Below are 18947 nucleotides of genomic sequence, written 5' to 3'. Positions count from 1 at the left end.
ATAAATGGGGACAGTCACATAAAGTATTTGCTGTAGAATTTCTATAATGGAAATCCTACAGCAAATTAACACCTTTACTACTATGTGATGATACCCTTTACCACTGACATGCTCCTTTGTGTTGCAAAGGATGAAATGGGTGGTGAATATCTGCAGCATAAATAAATTGTTCATTTCACCTCTCATCGGTCAGTTCCCGCTGTAGATATTATCAGCGTGTGGATGTGATGTAATAAAATCGCATCCACTGCACTGGTGCTATAACGCACTGGCTTGGTGGTTATTAAACACAAGGGGACATTTTTGATTGAGTTTGCACCAAATTGTGGGACCCCTGCTATATCATTAAATCGTCTACTACCTTACATTATGCCCTGATATTAGCTCAGCTCATTTTCCCCCGCGTTGCTGCGGGGGGCTCAGGGAAGCCCGCAGGGAGCCCCCTCCCTGCGCGATGCTTCCACTTACTGCCGGCACACTGCTGGGGGTTAATGTGCCGGGAGCGGTCCGTGACCGCTCCTGGCACATAGTGCCGGATGTCAGCTGTGATAGGCAGCTGACACCCGGCCGCGATCGGCCGCACTCCCCCCGTGAGCGCGGCCGATCGCGTATGACGTACTATCCAGTTGGTGGTCATAGGAGCCCACCCCACCTCGACGGGATAGTACGTCTAATGTCAGAAAGGGGTTAAACTTGTACGGTCTCTGTCTAAGGAAATAATCAGACATGTCCACTGTCCCATAGGCTAACATTGGTCTGAGTGCGATCTGATATTTTGTCGTATTGCACCTGTACTAAAAATGCGCTCCTCTGCTTCTGCCTTTTTGTCCTGTACAAATTAATTGTAAGCCTTTGTGATTGTATCTGTTGATGACCATTCCCAATACCCCTTATGTTTTGTTCATCTCCTGAAATCTTCATATCATTTCTCTTTTTTGTCGCTTATTTACCAGTTCCTTTTAATAGATCCGGTGTCTAAACGTCTCAAATACCGTTTCCCATGTGAATCTTCAGCCTGTGCCCAGTGTGCTCTTTCCATCCTTTGTTTGCAGTGTGCATTGAGTGAGAGCTGTGTGTGTCTGATGGGTTTGCTGCGCTTGACATTTTGGCTACTTGTAGTCCGTCCCTGTAGCTGTATTAGGGCATAATACTTAAGTTGACAGATCCAAACAGGATCTTTCGGCAGTACGAGAGGCCTGTCAGATGCCTGGATGAGTATATTACCTAATTAGATGGGAGAGCTCTAGTAATCCCTCACATATTGGCTACAAGCCTAGAAGGTTGTTTGGACACGCGCTCACCAGAAGTCATCCTTTAATACGCTGGCTTATGGTAATAGAGCTTATTTGTAAAGACGCTAAATCCTCACAAGACGTCATCTAGGTGTCTGTGTGATGCAGTCTTATTTATATAAATATGTATATATTTTCTCTTCATCTCTTGTCTTCCACTTCCTTTTCAGATCACACTGTGGAAGCCTGATGGCTAATTCTGGGGCCCTGCTACGTGAGGGGTGAGGTATCTCTCTATGCACAAGCCACCCCTGCTCCTCCCCAGAGGCCCTACTTGATCCCTTTGCATATGCAGCCTCCACCCTGACGTGAAAGTCTTTGGCCAGAACTGTGAGCTGCTCTCTCTGTTACCACTATGTCAATGTCTCCAGTATTTCATCCTTCTGAACGACTGGACTGTTACAGATCTACCCTATCCATACTAGGAATCTTCCTTTTTGGCTGCTGATTAGTCAATCTGTGAAGAAAGGCCACCTCTGCGATAGGAGTCTATGATTTCTAATGCATTCTTATTCTAAGGTTTTTTTTTTGACGTTCTGACATTTGCCAATCCCAGTGTTGCATTTATCTGTCCATGAGATTTTTTCAGTTTGTTTGTTTTTTTATTATTATTATTATGCAGTGGGAGATTATTTGATGTGGATAGACGATGATGAGACTTATTCTTGCTCTCACCATGGATGGTTACACCATTATGCCTAACGAATTTTATACTTAAACCATTCCCAGCACCGAGTAGTGTCTTTTTTGCTTGGCATCTACTATATGTTCAATTCCATTATTTAAGCTACTCCTGTAGCCAATGAGCACCTTCACCCAAATTCAAGTGTCCTTTCCATGGCTTGTCTTATTTTCACATATGTAATGTTGCCATTGCTGCTGTCACAGGTTACAGCCACCTACCTGCCCGCCTGCGCCACATCTTCTTGGGACCTGTGGTTTCCCGCCCTGCCGCCTGCTCGGATGCATGCCTTTGTATGTCTGGTGCCAAACACCAAGGTTCTAGATTTAAAGTTTAGTTGCCGCTAACGTTTCATGTCTGCCCGCAACAGATCAGTTATACACCTTAATGCTGTCAACCTTTGTACTGAAGTTTCTCTTTGCATTACACGCAGACACTCCAATTCTCTGCACTTCGCACTCTTATTTTTATTTGTATACAGTATTAAAATGGTGAGACATGCAAAATTGTGCTGTGTTTTTTTTCTTCTGTGTTTCTTTTTTTTTTTATTATTGCTCAAACCTTTGCGAGTTGATGGCTCATCTTACCTTGACTTCATCTTTCACTTCTCAGTGAGCCATTATACGTCTAATTACAGGATTTCATCAGATCCTTTTCGTCTGTGTATTGACAAGGAAGGCTGACATGGCGACAGCTGGAAGTACTCCAAAGTTCAATAGGATGTATTCTATAGGCCCAGGTAGTGTTTGGGGCAAAGCTGCGAGAACCCGTTATCCCTTTTTATTTTGGAGCAATTTGTCATGTCTGATAGAATATCTGCAGCCCATAGAAAGCAGTGTATGGGATGGGATGGGATGTCTTATTTGGGCATAGCTGCCGGTTGCAGATCTGCTACCTGTTTAGTGTTTTTTGCAGAGCTGGTAAACATAACACCACCTACATACTTGTACTGCTGTACTATATAATTATTAGTATGGAAGGGTTGCCAATGCTTACACAAAATGCAACCTTTTGGGCTCTTGTTACTGGTTACAATCCTGTTTCGGAAAAGAATAGGAGGAGAGTTTCTCAGCAAGAACTACTGTGAAATTCAGAAGAGCCCACAGTCCTTCAGTGTCTCCTTGATGACGATATCAGTCACCGCATCAAACACAAATTTAACGTTTTGCGTGTCTGTGGCACAGGTCATGTGGCCGTAGATCTCCTTGACATCTTTCCGCATGTTCAAATCCAGAAACTGTAACTTGATATAATTGCCCGCATCTTCAAACGTGTTTGGACCTGTCACAGCACAGAAAACACATACATGTTTATGCACCCAGGGGGAAACGTCGGGACGTTAGACATTGATTCTATACGGCAGGACACTTCTTGATTTTGAGTAGATGGCACTCACCATCATAGTCTGGGAAACAGATGCTTAAATGAACTTTTTTAATTTTCACTTCAAAAAGATCCTTCTTGTTAAGGAAAAGCACTATCGACGTCGCAGCAAAGAACTTGTGGTTACAAATGCTGTTGAACAGATGAAGCGACTCGTGCATCCGGTTCTGTAAAAAGAGAGAGGATTTTTTTTTTACTTTGCCTTTAGTAATTTGCCACTTTTTGCTTAGGGGTTTTCCAGTATCATCAAAGGGTCGGTTAAAGGCAGACATAATGAAATGACAGGTGACTGCTGCAGCCAATTGCTGGCCTTGACTGTATACAGCTATTGTTTAGCTAGATAGGTCATTTGTGAAGACGAGCACATTCTCCAAGCAGCCAAGTAAACAGTGATAGGGGGAGATATAACTGGGGAGTGTAGGCTCCTTTGTTATTCAAAGTACCGTATTTTCCGGCGTATAAGACAACTGGGCGTATAAGACGACCCCCCAACTTTTCCAGTTAAAATATAAAATCTTCTTAAAAGTCGGGGGTCTTCTTATACGCCGTATGTTTTCTTATAGGGCCGGTGATTAATGTGCCTTTGGGGGGGGGAGGGGGTGGTCCCGATGACGAAGAGGGGGCGTCGCACAGGAAAGTGTGAGTGGAGTATCCCCCATTACCTCATTGTAGCTGCAGCGTGGGGTCTCTGTGCTGGGGAGCGGCGGCAGCTGCTCCTCTTTGTGCCGTGTGGGTGCTGTGCTGTGGGGCGGGACGAGATCTGAATCGGAGCATGCGCCGCCCCCAGCGGCCATTTTCCCGGAGGCCACCGCATCGCAGCAATGGAGCTGCCGGGGCCTCTGGGCTTTGAGGAAATGCCGGAGGAGCCCCTACTGACTCTGCACTAAGATACGCCACCGCCGCCCCACAGCACAGAGCCCCAACGCTGCACGAAGAGGAGCCGCCGCCGCCCCACAGCACAGCACCCACGCGGCACAAAGAGGAGCAGCCGCCGCCGCTCCCAGCACAGAGTCCCCACGCTGCCGCTACAATGAGGTAATGGGGGATACTCCACTCACACTTTCCTGTGAGACGCTCCCTCTTCGTCATCGGAACCACATCCCCCCCACCACCATATACACAGTGGTGTCTGCACCCTGCGTACAAGACGACACCCAGTGTATAAGACGACCCCCTACGTTTAAGAAGATTTTCAGGGGTTAAAAAGTCATCCTATACGCCGGAAAATACGCTATGTATATTAACACAAAAGACTGTTCAAACCATGCACAGGCACTTGCTGCACCCTTTGTATGGCCAAACACTAGCATGCACCTTTCCAAGTACTTGTTTTGCATCTATCTCCACCCCCTCTTTCTTGATTGACAACTCTGTCTTTGCAAGAACCAGAAAAGGGCAGAGATAAACAGAAAGCAATTTGGTGGGAACGTTCACTGCACTGTTTGGCCACAAGAAGGTTGCAATAAGCGCCTATGCTTGGTTTAAACAGTAATTTTCTACAGCCAGACTCACTTTAATCAAATTGTCTGCCTTAGAGCAAAATTTGAGTAATCTTGGAAAAAACACCTTTTAAGAGTATGTGCACACGTTGCGGATTTCCTGTGGATCCGCAGTGTTTTTTGCGGTGCAGAAACGCTGCAGATCCGCAAGTGATTTACAGTACAATGTAAATCAATGGTAAAAAAAAATGCTGTGCTAATGGTGTGGAAAATTCCATGCGGAAACGCTGCGTATTAAAAGAAGTAGCATGTCACTTCTTTTTTGCGGATCTTAAGCATTTTTGTACCCATTCCATTATAGAAATCTGCAGGGGTAAAAAACGCAGTAAATCCGCAACAAAAACGCACAAAATCCGCACAAAAAAAACGCGACAAATCCGCACTTGCGTTTTCTGCCAAGAGATGCAGAATCCGCACCAGAAATTCCTAAGCCTAATCCGTAACGTGTGCACATAGCCTAAATGCAACCTGTCAACAGGATTGTGCTCAGTAAACTACAGACACTGTCAGGTCGGCGTTGTTCTACTGATTAAATGATACCTGGGGCGATGAAATCCATCCTGTGGTTGTTTAATCTGTGTTTTATGTTTTGAGTTAATGATATTCTCGTGCTCCGAGGTGGGACTGGTGGGGGGAGAGGTTATGTTACTCTGGCTTCATCGTCGTCATTCTGGCTTAAAGGACAGATCACTGAACCTTTAGTGACTCGCCTCCTATTTTAAATACTGCGCTTGAACAGTTAATATTGTCTTTAAAAAACAGAAACTTGGGGGTTGCAGTTTGAGAACCACTGAGGAGGCAGCATCATGAACAAGTATAGCTTATCTGATCACTCAGCCTGATCGGGAGATCGGCCACAGAAGAGAGAGAAAAATCCACTCTGCGCAGTCAGCTTCCTCCTTGCTCTTCTGTTTACAGTATCTCCTTTATCAGTGTCCTCTGGAAAACCTGTCAGGCTGAGTGAGCTGATAAGTTGTGCTCCTTCATGATGATGCTACCAAACATGACAGGTGACACATGTCTCGAGCAGCATTTCTTTGAAATCCTTTTAATATGTTATTGTTTCATTATAAGCACAATTTCCATCTTTTCTCCCCCTCCCTCCCCAAGAGATATTAATATTAAAACACATTGGATTGGGAAAACCATTTTCTTAGTCCTTTACTTAGTGTAAGTGGAGATGGTACGCAGCCATCAGTGCACTTCATCTGCTTTATGAACGGACTCCTGTACAAACATAGTCCCTCGCATAGTAGAATAAAACCGTTATAACCCAAGCGTCGCCTACCACTTCCTCATCCTCCACCAGGACCATGTCATATGCACTTAATGCTCCACAGAATATAATGCAGGTGACTCCTTCAAAACAGTGTATCCATTTCTTTCGTTCTGATCTCTGTCCACCGACGTCAAACATTCTATAAAAGTCAACAGTATTGGAGTGTTAACACAGAAAAGTCTTATATTCTCTTAATATGGTAACATTAAACACATCAGCAATACATCACTTGGTTTTACTATCAGTATATCAAAGAAGATATATGGCCCTGAATTAACTATAGTGGCTGTCTATGCAGATGATTAGAAACCATTGTGGCGTTAACGGGCAACACAATGGCACTGCTCCTTGTCTGAGGGACTAACAATTTGTTCTACTATTTTCTAGAACAGTTGGACCTCCTCCAGTTGGTCATAGGATTGCAAACTTGAATTTATTTTTTTCTGGACAGCTTATCAGGCTGTGTGCACACGTTCAGGATTTTTCGCGTTTTTTCGCAATAAAAACACGATAAAAACACTTAAACGGATACATATGCATCCCATCATTTATAATGCATTCCACTATTTTTGTGCATATGCAGTAAAAAACGCAGCACATACATTAATTTTGCGGATTTCCCACTATATTATTGCATTGAGAACCTCCGGAAAAAAACGCAAAAAATTCGCAAAAAAAACGCATGCGGATTTCTTGCAGAAAATGTCCAGTTTTGTTCAGGAATTTCTGCAAGAAATCCTGACGTGTGCACATAGCCTTAAAAGTCCAGGGACTGTCAAGATTTTTGGAAAGCCATAATAAATGATGATTATAAGTGATGTCTACAGACCATAATTCTGATATGAAGACATTAGTTGCTCACACTGTGAACTGTAAAATGGGGATAATTGCAATCATAATTATTTTTTTTTCACACAGACCTGGGCAAATAAGTACCCTACGTTTACGAACTGTCCACAAATTTACAGATGGTCGGCAACCTCGGTTAATCATTGGGGCCATATATTCTACTAGCTGAAATATCTGAAATAATGTGTTCTTGCTTGAAGTTCATTACTGGTGGGTTAGCTTTATGTTGTCTAGTCACAAAACACATACTGATGATCTTGGATCATTTGTTTTGGAGGAATTATGCGTTATGAATTTGTGTTGGCTAAGCCTATACCTTCACAGTGCCACAAGTGAATACATTGAATTGTCATATTAGCAAGTATGGTTATTGATGCCACCATTACGCTTCTTACTTAGAATGCCAAATGGACAAACCTGAAGTGTAGATCTTTAAATGAGAACTGTGATTCTATGATTCCTGTTGTTTTCACACGGGAACGGAGAACATCTTGCTCATTAGGGAGGTAACCAGGTGCTGTGATCCTATCCAGTTGGTTCAGGTAACTAACAAAAAAAGCCAGTAAAATGTTGGAACAATACGCAGAAGTAAATAGTGGCACAAAATTAATCTACAGCCGCCTCTGCGAGATCTTTACGTGCATGTTGCTACATACTTGTAATATCATTGTTTATATGTGAGGTTAGGTAGAACATGTCCAAAGAGACGTCCAAAAAGAAGTTTCAAGGACATCACCAGCGTTTTTACGGAGGCATCTTCTTCAAAAGTTACGTCAGTGTCTAAAAGCCGTCATGTGCACATACCCTTAAAAGCCAATGATGGGGTTTATGGGGTGAAGGGTCTCCTTTATGGAGAGAACCAATTGGCATAGACAGACTTGGAGGACATGCAATGCTCCTCTGGAAAATTTTAAATCTGTAAATAGCCGGTTGAGAAAGAAAGACAAAAACTCTAGTGTTACCTATCGGATGTAGCAATCCTAAAAGTCAATATTGACCCTTAAATGAACTTTGCCACGTGATTTGGGCTAAGCGGAAACAGAATCTCCATTTGCAGACATGTTTCAGGGTGCTGCCCCTCATTCATGCATAGCAGGAGTGCTGATTTTGCAGCAATTTGCTCACCTCTCCCTCACTGTCGGGGCCAGATCCAGATTTGCCATCAGTTCTGTAAAATCTCAAGTCCTGTCCCTAGTCCAGATCAGTTCTAATCACTGCTCACTTTCCCAGAGCCAAGCGCTCATAATGTGTTACGTTAGCACAATAGGTTCTTCAGAAGGACTATGCTGCAGAGCTAGACCTGTCACTCTGAGGAGTGCCTTCCCCCAACAGCAAGAAGATGGAGAGCTGTGTGCTACTGAAGACTAATGTTGAGAATAATCTTTTAACCCTCACCTCCATTATTTTTTGTTACCACTGGAGTGGTGTCACTAATCTGTTACCTGCCTCTAGTAATATACTCACCAGCCTCCATCTTCATCTGCTATTGGTGCCGCTTCAGTCATCTTCTGCAGGAGTGACCTGCCAGATCGCTGCAGTGTTTGCTGGTTGAGCCAGTAGTCACTAATCAATGTAAGTCTGAGAACCAGGACGAGGCTCTCATCGGCTTAGATTGAGACCTTTTGACCATTACCGGTCAGTGGGAAGTCGCGGTCACAAGATGGTGGAATCAGAACCGGGCACAGCTGAAGAGAGCAGCTGGTAAGTATATTACTAGAGGCAGGGAACATGGATTAGTGATTCCACTCCAGCGCTGGAGTAAAAGAAAACACGCTGGAGTCTATGCACAGGAGAGTGGGACTATTCACTTTTGGGCTGTGGTCCGGCTGTGTATAGTAAGGCTAGGTTCACATTGCATTAGCATATCCGCTAAACGGATTGCGCTAACGCAATGTCCAAAAAGGGATCGCGTTTGGCAATCCCGCTAGCGCAGATGCCCGATCTGCGCTAGCGAAGAACGGACCCTGAATGCTGCAAGCAGCGTTCGAGGTCCGTCCGAAACTAACGGCACATCGCTGACGCATGCCAAAAAAGGCATACGTTAGCGATGCGTTAGCGATCTGTTAACACATTGCAGTCAATGGGTGCACTAACGGATCCGTTACATAGCGTTAATTGCGACAATTGCGCCATGTAACAGTCCGTTAGCGGACACCCACTAACGCAATGTGAACCTAACCTTAGAAGGAAGCAGTGACTGATGTATGTGATAATGTGCCGGATCTCCATTTGCCATAATCAGTGAAACAAAGCACTTTTACATTAACTTATCAAAGACAAAGTGTAGGAGGTGCAGCTTAATAATATTGCTCTTTGCAGATTTACACAGAAAAAGAACCTGGCAGTAAACTTATGACTATAACTTTCAGTATTAATGGGAAAGAGGAAAAAACACCCAATCTAACTTTCCACAGTGTGAAGTATTTTTAACACTCTTGTGGTATGTTGTGACACTCACTATGCTGCAGAGTCATTGAGTTGGTATTCTGCTGCTCTTTCAAAACTGGCTTGCACCCCATCATCTTTCCAGAGCCTTTTGATCACATCCACAAGCTCTGGAGGCATTGTGCCCTCTTCAATGGAGTCTGCAAGATGGCAAAGGAGACGCCCATCATCCTGTGTACAAAAATGAATTTCAGTTCACTCGTAAATCGATTGGGTTAGTCATCCTAGCTAGTGACAGACAGACATGTAATTAATGCTTTCAGCCAGCAGAGTGTATCCGAGGATTTAGGATGGTGACACATCCAGGAACGCTTCGGAGTATTGGGGCATATTAGCATTGAGGGGTATCGCTTACTGAAGACCTGTTTACTTCTTCTAAAAGGGCTTCCTGCATTGTCTGACCATATTGTGGACGCTGCACCTATCATGGAACAGTATTACCTACATATCACAAGCCACAGCAAAATCTACTTCTGCTTTTTTTTCCCTCATGATTTTAACTAATATGTACAGGTGCATCTCACAAAATTAGAATATCATTAAAAAGCTAATTTCTTTCAGTTCTTCAATACAAAAAATGAAACTCAATTATTATATAGACATTACAAACAGAGTGATGTATTTCAAATGTTTATTTCTGTTAACGTTGATGATTATGGCTTACAGCCAATGAAAACCCAAAAGTCATTATCTCAGTAAATTAGAATACTTTATAATACCAGCTTGAAAAAATGATTTTAAAATCCGATATGTTGGCCTACTGAAATGTACGTTCAGTAAATGCACTCAATACTTGGTTGAGGCTCCTTTTGCATCAATTACTGCATCAATGCAGCGTGGCATGGAGGCGATCAGCCAGTGGCACTGCTGAGGTGTTATGGAAGCCCAGGTTGCTTTGATAGCAGCATTCAGCTCGTCTGCATTGTTGGCTCTGGTGTCTCACCTTAATCTTGACAAGGACAGGCGAGTTTACTCGCGATTCAAGCACAGTGATACTGTAGAATGACATTTCCATCTTCAATAAGCTTTTCGGTAGAGGACAGCATGAAGTGCTCTAAAATTTCCTGGTAGACGGCTGCGCTGACTTTGGTCTTGATAAAACACTTTGGACCTACACCAGCAGTTATGAGTTTCACTTTTTGCATTGAAGAACTGAAATTAACTTTTTGATGATATTCCAATTTTGCGAGATGCACCTGTAACTTGTGTGAGGCAGTGACTCCTGTCACAGGTAGGGGTCGCTGTGTGTTCTCCCCAGGTTGTGCATGGAGACGGATGAAGTCTATAGGTGTGCATGGCAGTCACAGATTTCCGGTCCGAATTTACAGGTTTGTTTGTTAAAAACCCTGCAGTAAGGGGTATGGGTGTGTCAGGTGCAACATCAGTGTCAGTCTGGTGTGTGCTGTTGTGCAGAGCAGACGCCTGCAGAGCGCTGGCTGTGTGTGAGAAGCCGCACAGGACAGCGGAGCCAGCAGCTATGGCAGCTGAATAGCCTGACACCCGCAGCGTATATAGCGATGCAAGTTGTCCATGGTATCTGGTCTCTGATGTGGACAGTCTTGTGCCCGGAGGTGGATGTCCTGTGCCTGAAAGAGTCGGATGTAGACAGTCATGTGCTCGGAGGTGTACCGGAGGTGGATGTCCTGTGCCTAAAAGAGGACTGGCATGTGAAACAATTGCAAACAGGTGGATATGGTGCCTGCTATGCAGAGGATATTCTGGGTTGTGTACGGCTGTGTGAGTAAAGAGTCTGTGATACAGCGGTGCAGGACACCCACGGGAACTTGTCAGAGGAGGACTGGCGTGTGTAGTGTCTGCAACATGTGAAGCTGTGTTTGGAAACTAATATGGCATGTTTAGGAACTGCAATCTAAAAGCCATATGATGTGTAGTGCTATGAAACGGGCACTGAGACGAAATGCAACTGTGTGTATTGAACTTTGATGACGTGTACTATAAAATGCTATGCACCTTTATGTGTGAAGTAACACACTAAAGAGACTTTTGTGTTTGAACTTTGGGTCACTGCCTCTTCACTGCGTACCGCAGCACTACATATGGTGGAGAATGTGGGCAGTGTGAACTGAGGCATACACTAAAGCGTGCTGCATAGTATTGTGAAAATTTGCTGGAAAAATGTTTTCAAGACAGCTTGCTGTGGCTCGGCGGGGCCATGAAGATTGAAGGCTTCTGGCGGTAACTCGGTGGGGTTACAAAGATTTACGGTGTATCTGCAGGTCCATGAAGTCTGCGTTGTGGAGGACCTGCAGTTGCAGCAAGAGGTTCTGCAGCAGCAGGAGCTGCAGAGGAAGAAGCAGAGAATGTGCTTATGTGCTGTGTTGGGCGTAGAACCCGAAAATGTTGAGATACCTGCCATAGGGCTGCCAAATTAGGGTGAGCATAATCTCAATAGGCTCCCCCTAGAGGTATTGGCAGGAGAGACTGAAAATGTTGTTTTGAGCGGGGATGTCACAGGGTCATACGGATGCCCTGACTCATGCCCATACGGGGTAACAAGTGTTCAACCCCACAGGTATGAACGGGGGAGGATATGGGAGGCAGTGACTCGTGTCACAGGTAGGGGTCACTGTGTGCTCACCCCAGGTTGTGCATGGAGACGGATGAAGTCCTTAGGTGTGCATGGCAGTCACGGATTTCTGGTCTGGGTTTTCCATGTGGCTGAAAGCCACAGGTTTGTTAACACTGCAGTAAGGGGTATGGGTGTGTCAGGTGCAACGTCAGTGTCAGTCTGGTGTGTGCTGTTCTGCAGAGCAGAGGCCTGCAGAGCGCTGGCTGTGTGTCTGAAGCAGCACAGGTCAGCGGAGCCAGCAGCTTTGGCAGCTGAAAAGCCTGGCACTCGCAGCGTATACAGCGATGCAAGTCCTCCATGGTAACTGGTCTCGGTAGTGGACAGTCCTGTGCCTGGAGGTGAATCAGAGGTGGATGTCCTGTGCCCATAAGAGTCGGGTGTGGACAGTCCTGTGCCCGAAAGAGGACTGGCATGTGTAAAGATTGCAAAGAGGTGGATATAGTGTCCGGCTGCTATCCAGAGGATACCATGGGCTGTGTACGACTGTGTGAGTAAATAGTCTGTGATACAGTGGTGCAGGACACCCACGGGAACTAGTCAGGAGGACTGGTGTGTGTAGTGTCTGCAACTTGTGAAGCTGTGTTTGGAGACTGTAATATGGCATGTTTAGAGACTGCCATCTAAAAGCCATATGATGTGTTGTGCTATGAAACGGGCACTGAGACGAGATGCAACTGTGTGTATTGAACTTTGATGACGTGTACTATAAAATGCTATGCACCTTTATGTGTGAAGTAACACATTAAAGAGACTTTTTGTTTGAACTTTGTGGGTCACTGCCTCTCCACTGCGTACGGTGCTACCGCAGCATTACACTTGTAAGAAATAGTTTTCTAAACCGCTCTACCATTGTTAAAATGTGACAAGCAGTAGTTGAAATGTAATATCGGCACCAAAGCACTCCTCATACCTTCAGTCTCCAGTGTCCCTGTGATGTGGGGTAGGTGAGGACTTGAAAGGTGACGTTTTATTTTACCATATCATATCACTACTATGCAATGCGTGCAACCGACTATGAAAAATGCAGATAGTAGATCTCAAAAGTCTTCAGTGACTTTGTTCCATATTTTTAGAGATCGCCTGTTATAAATCTTCCCTAAGAATAATGTGTATAAGAGGGAAGTTAATATTACATAAAGGGAACCTGTCAGATCGGAAAATGCTATTTACCTGCAGATATAGGGTTCTGTCTGCAGGTAAATAGCGGTATAATGCTGCCTTGCTGAAATATCAGCTACTGGAAGAATATGAACTTATTCCTTCCCGGGAGCTGCCAGCTTTCAGTTATAGGGGCATGCATGGAGCGGCTACAGTCAGTTACGCTACAGAACTGACAGTCAATTAAAATGCCTATAATTAAAGCTGGCAGCTCTCGGGTTTAATTAACCCCTTCATAGCATATGACACATAGGTAGATTCCCCTCCTTTTGATGTGGGCTCCGGTGCTGAGCCCACATCTTTTCCGGCACATGATTTGGTCAGCTATCATGTGCCCTTAACAGCTGTGGATGGAATCACTATCCACCCACTATTAACATGTAAAATTCCGCTGTCAATTTCTGACAGCAGCATTTAACTCTCACTTACCGGAAGCAAATCACAAACCCCGCACATCGTCACACTTGTCACATGATCGTGGGGCGCCAATGGGTTGACATGACAGATGGGGATCTGCAGAAGACCCTCATGCCTGTCATTGCAGATGTCCTATGGACGCTAGTCCCTGGCCAGCGTTCATAGGAAATGATCATTTCTGCCACACGTAGCAGGGCTTCAGCACTGCTATGGGTAGCACAAGCGATCGAATAATCCCAGCTTCAAGTTTCCTAAGGAGACTATTGGAAGTCAGTGAAAAGTGTAAAAAAAAAAATACAAAAATTCAAATCACCCCCCTTTTGCCCCATTCAAAATAAAAACAAAAAAGACATTGGGTATCGCTGTGTTCAGAAATGTCCGCTCTATCAGGAAAAAAAAATCAAAACGCCAAAATTACGTTTTTTTTGGGCGCCGCAACATTGCAGTAAAATGATCAAAACACTGTATCTATCCCACAATGTTACTAATAAAAACGTTAGTTTGGTGCTGAAAAAATAGACCCTCACCCAGCACCAGATGCCGAACAATGGAAACGAAATGTGACTCGAAAAATGGTGTCATTTTTTTTGTTTGTATTAAAAAAAAAAAATTGGGGAATTTTTTCCCACCACTTAAACAAAAAAATAACTTATACATGTTTGGGATCTATGAACTCAGTGACCTGGACAATCATAATGGCAGGTCAGTTTTAGCATTTAGTGAACATAGTAAAAAAACAATTTCAGAATTGCAGTTGGAATCTTTTTCCTACTATACAGTAAAATCAGTGGTGTTGTTCAGAAGTACCACTCGTCCCTCAAAAAACAAACCCTCACATGGCCATATTGAAGGAAAAATAAAAAAGTTATGGCTCTGGGAAGAAGGGGAGCAAAAAAAAAAAAAAGCGGAAGTGAAGGGGTTATGTTAATTGTCTGAGGGTAGTTACACTTTCAGTAAGGCGACCCAGCAGCATTGTTTTCCGAGGTGATCAGTTTCCTTTAACCCTTACTTACTGCTTTGCTTGATTCAGCATAATCAATTCCAAGAGTGCTCATAGCACGGATTATAGCAAGGATTGACTGTAGTATGTTGCCGTAGATAATCGCTTTGAACTCCAAGCATTCTTGTTCTGAGTATCCGTCTTGGTGGATAATCCTTAATGAAATTGATTGGTAAAATTACTCAGGAAGAAACATAATTTATGGGAAATGTAGTATGTGGTGAAACGTCTATGCAGTGGATGGTTATATGGTTACTCACTTCATCTGCTTCACAATAGTGCTCTTTCCAGATTCTCCAGCCCCTGAAAAGAAACCAGCATTATTTCTCCCATATATGATGAGGTATAGGAGGCTCCATACTATATGGTTACTTGGGACACCAATTGTCCCTTTGATGAGTTACTTGCATCTCTTTTAATCTGATTCAAAGGATAAAGGTACCGTCACACTGAGCAACTTACCAACGAGAACGACAACGATCCGTGACGTTGCAGCGTCCTGGATAGCGATCTCGTTGTGTTTGACACGCAGCAGCGATCAAAATCCTGCTGTGACATCGCTGGTCGTAGCTAGAAGTCCGGAACTTTATTTGGTCGTCAGGTCGGCGTGATTCGTCATGTTTGACAGCAAAAGCAACGATGCCAGCAATGGTTTTTCATGGAGCGAACAACCAGCGAGAACGATAAGTACGTCACTGGATCGCTCCTGCATCGTTCTGCTGTTGCTGTGTTTGACGTCTCCTAGCGACCTAAACAGCGACGCTGCAGCGATCGGCATCGTTGTCTATATCGCTGCAGCGTCGCTTAATGTGACGGTACCTTTAGACTGAGAAATAGCCAGGAGATGAGATTATTCCGGCTTTGACCTTTGCCGGCTTAGCAGCACCGCTGTAGGTAATTGACAGGAACCACCTTATGTACACACGAAGGAGAGATCTGACAATCACATGGAGACTCCAGTCATTTATCGTCTCCAGTTACCGTTTTCTGGTCTACCTATATTTTCTCTGAATTGATACGGCTGTCGTGCAGTCAGACTATGGTTTGGGCAGCATGAATCAGATGACTGATTCACTTTAACGATCTACAGAAAAAGATTTATTGTACGCGAGTATATCACATACATATTTGTTTCCTTACTGTTTTATGTATAATATCTACACATTTCAAAGAAATGTACAAAAATTGTCCTAAGTGGGGAAAACATTCTAATTTCTAATCTTCTCATGTTCGAACACTGGAGACCATTTCATAGGAAGCCATTTGCCCTATTTGTATGTTTTCAAAGAAGAACCGACATGAACACATTGGAAACAAGCAAACTCCATGCAATTGCTGCAATAAATTTGGCGACCTCTTCGTTCTTATCCTTTAATGGTATACTATTATACAGTGGACCCCAACCTTTCTAACCATCTGAGCCACATTCATCTCTGAGAGAGGGTCACAAACCATATCCAGAGCCCCCACCTCCTACCCTTCGAGTAGTGATATTCAGATACCTCCCCCTAACTTCCACAATAGTGATATCCAGAGCACCCAATACTGGTATAATAACAGCCAAAAGTTCCCCATAGGAATCACACTGAGGTTCCCCACTTTACTCCCACTTGTTATTCAATCACTCCCACGACACCCTATTGCATTCAACTTATAGCAACCCTGTAACTCACCGTATCATCCTACCTCCAGTTTACCAGACTTAATTTATCTCAAACCGCTAAGCCATTGTGTGTTCATTTAGGTTTGCTCTTCTTTGTAGGGATACTCTCTAAAATCACCATCTGGAGACCTGCTCTTCATAGTTGTTTGTTAGACATGGTACTAATGCAACAAATTGACAGACACCCGCGATACAGGTCCGCGAGCCACAGGATGGGGACACCTGCTATAATATGTAGGATGAATGCAGATGTTTTCCTTGCTGAGCTCAAACTATGTTGTTAGAGGAACCTAATCGTGGACAAAGTCCATCATAAACTGCATGTACCTTCCTAATGTAGGCAATAGTAGGAAATTTAGGAAAGCCCACTGCACTAATTATGTCTTAAAATGCACCAAGTGCCAAGAATATGCATATATAATCTCCCAATTAGATATCCAGGGACCTTCTGAGGGGCTGAGATACCTATTAAGAAAATATATCTACAATCATAAGATATTGCATGCTATATCACCTTGTAATATAAGTGTTTGAGATGGAGGATCGAAACTAATCAAAAGTGGGGAAAAAGTATACAACTGTGCGCACCCCCAATAATCTGTTATACTGGTATGAAACTAGACATAATATCAATGGCCTTTACAATGCAGATAGTAGTAATTAAGTAGGAAATTGATGTAGCTAAACTAAGGTTGGGGTTTTGCCTAAACTGCAATACTTGATGAGTCGAGTATGCAGAGGATCAGTATTTCTCTTGTAATTTGCTTTGCAGTAATTTGACAACTTACTGGTATTACTCATTATGTAATTGGATTACGTTTTCTTCAATCTAATGACTGTCAGATGCTATTCTTGTTTTAGTTTCATAATCATTGTACAGGCCTCACTAGAGGTAAGTTGAGTAATTATATCAATATTAGAGATAAATTGATCACTTTGACTGTTCAGTGTTTCATAAGGAGACCTTTGATGTGGATTGTATTGCAGCATCCTGAAACAAACATGGCTCATCCATGGCTAAACAGCTGTAAAGTCTTGCCGTAGCGAGGTTTGTTGGAAGAAATAGTCGTATTTGAGAAAACTGAGCTGAACATTAAAGGACGAATGGCTAAAACTATGTATATCTGACATAATGGCTTCCAATTCAAGTTGTGGCAAATATCCTAAATGAAGCGCAACTTAAAAAATAATTGGTTGCAGATACTGCGATTTATGTAGGGATTGCAACCAACAATGTGATATGTTTTGCTAATGACATCATGTCTCACGCTATAAGTGAGCGTTCTGAGTATTGTTACTAGGAGTAAACATTCCAACTTGTATGTACTTTTTGCTAAAATGGCAACTAATCTAAAATGATGACCACTATTAAGTTTATTATCCACCCCATTGTGGTGCACCATCTACCAATCGCCATGAAATGTAGAGTTTCTCACCGAGCAGTAGTAGTTTTACTGTCTTGGCATCCATTGCTGCATCTTCTTGAAGCTTTTTCTCAAGCTCCTTAGATCTCTTTGCCAGCTCCTTGTCTTCTGCACTAGCTCCACTTCCCATCTCGGAATCTTCACTGTCTGTTCCGTTATCGTCCAGAATCTGTTGGATGGGACTAAGTAATGTTCTGTCTGGAGCCTTCTTGCCCTCCACGATGTCCCGCAATCTTATACTGTGTTTAGTAGCCTTGTGTTCCCTGTTGCTTTTGCAGATTATGCGATGGGCTCCTTTGACGGGAATGTCCGCTTTAAATCTCTTGTTCTTAAATTCCAGTTTTCCAGAGATGTTGTACTGTGATGATCTAATCCTTCTTTCTGTCCAAAGGACCTCACCTGTCTCTTTCCATTCTATTTAGTGGTTTCCTTTGATATGTTATATACGAAAATTGTCTTCTGATATTTTAACATGTCTCTCTCGATGCACGTCTTCTTCCTTCCTTTCTCTTTCTGTGATTTCTGGTAGATGAGCTCCTTGAACTGAAAGATCCCCAGTTATCACCTGACATAAGAAATCCCATTAGGGTCTCTGAGCTTAAGGATAAAGGGAGGGGGATATTACAGCTTTGGGGCTTGGAGTTGGGAGCAGAATACTGTATGGTAATATAAATAAGTTCGGTAGCACCAAAATAATTACAAAATACTGTATAGAAAATGTACCTTTCAAATTAAGTTGTGATTGCATACAAGTGTTCTACATTTTTGACACTACTATTGCTGATCTCTTTCAAGCATCACAACTTAAGTAGTGTAGGGTCACGATTAGAAAGTCAGAGATTTAGTCCATTGCATAATCACATACTATTTATAGACAATCCTGAGGTTATTAGTAAGAGCTGGAGAGTAACACCATATGCTGTATGAAGATGTGCACTTAGAGAAGAGAGCAGTCTATGCTTAGCTATTGAGTAAACTGATCAATTTTTATTCATTGATCAACACAATTTACTAAATAGATTTTTGGACCCCTTTGGCCCAAACAAGACCCTGCCCCCTGACAGTTGTTGTACCATCCCCAACAACATACTGATTCAATGTGACAGGTACCAACTGCTCCTAAGCCTAAAGCTTTGCTGCCAGGATCTCCTGACACTGAAATCAGACGTCCGCATTAAGCTCTTTAAAGTGGAGGATTTCAAAGTTAATCCTGCCTTGCTCTGTCCTTCTCTCACTCTGACTTGTGCACAATGATCTGCTAATACA

General features: G+C 43.3%; 3 protein-coding genes across 3 annotated transcripts in view; 2 read left to right on the top strand and 1 right to left on the bottom strand.

Annotated features, from left to right (window-relative positions):
- GNAI3 (G protein subunit alpha i3) overlaps positions 1 to 2480 on the top strand; it is a 61746-nt gene extending 59266 nt beyond the window's left edge. The window contains exon 9 of the mRNA XM_069756342.1: positions 1463 to 2480. The gene's annotated coding sequence lies outside the window, so the exon portion shown is untranslated. The remainder of the gene's footprint in view (positions 1 to 1462) is intronic.
- AMPD2 (adenosine monophosphate deaminase 2) overlaps positions 1 to 18947 on the top strand; it is a 285686-nt gene that overhangs the window by 68914 nt on the left and 197825 nt on the right. The gene's annotated exons all lie outside the window — the stretch shown is intronic.
- GNAT2 (G protein subunit alpha transducin 2) lies at positions 2417 to 18212 on the bottom strand. Its single transcript, XM_069756343.1, has 8 exons — positions 17694 to 18212; positions 14855 to 14897; positions 14608 to 14749; positions 9443 to 9600; positions 7402 to 7530; positions 6145 to 6274; positions 3371 to 3524; positions 2417 to 3255 (listed from the first exon to the last, which is right to left on the bottom strand). Exons 1-8 carry the CDS (start codon positions 17809 to 17811, stop codon positions 3065 to 3067), a joined length of 1065 nt encoding a protein of 354 aa, XP_069612444.1. The 5' UTR covers positions 17812 to 18212; the 3' UTR covers positions 2417 to 3064.

Source organism: Ranitomeya imitator, chromosome 3, assembly GCF_032444005.1.
Source record: "Ranitomeya imitator isolate aRanImi1 chromosome 3, aRanImi1.pri, whole genome shotgun sequence".
Classification (NCBI taxonomy): domain Eukaryota; kingdom Metazoa; phylum Chordata; class Amphibia; order Anura; family Dendrobatidae; genus Ranitomeya; species Ranitomeya imitator.
Note: the sequence above shows the minus strand (reverse complement) of the source record. Positions and strands in the feature narration are given on the sequence as shown.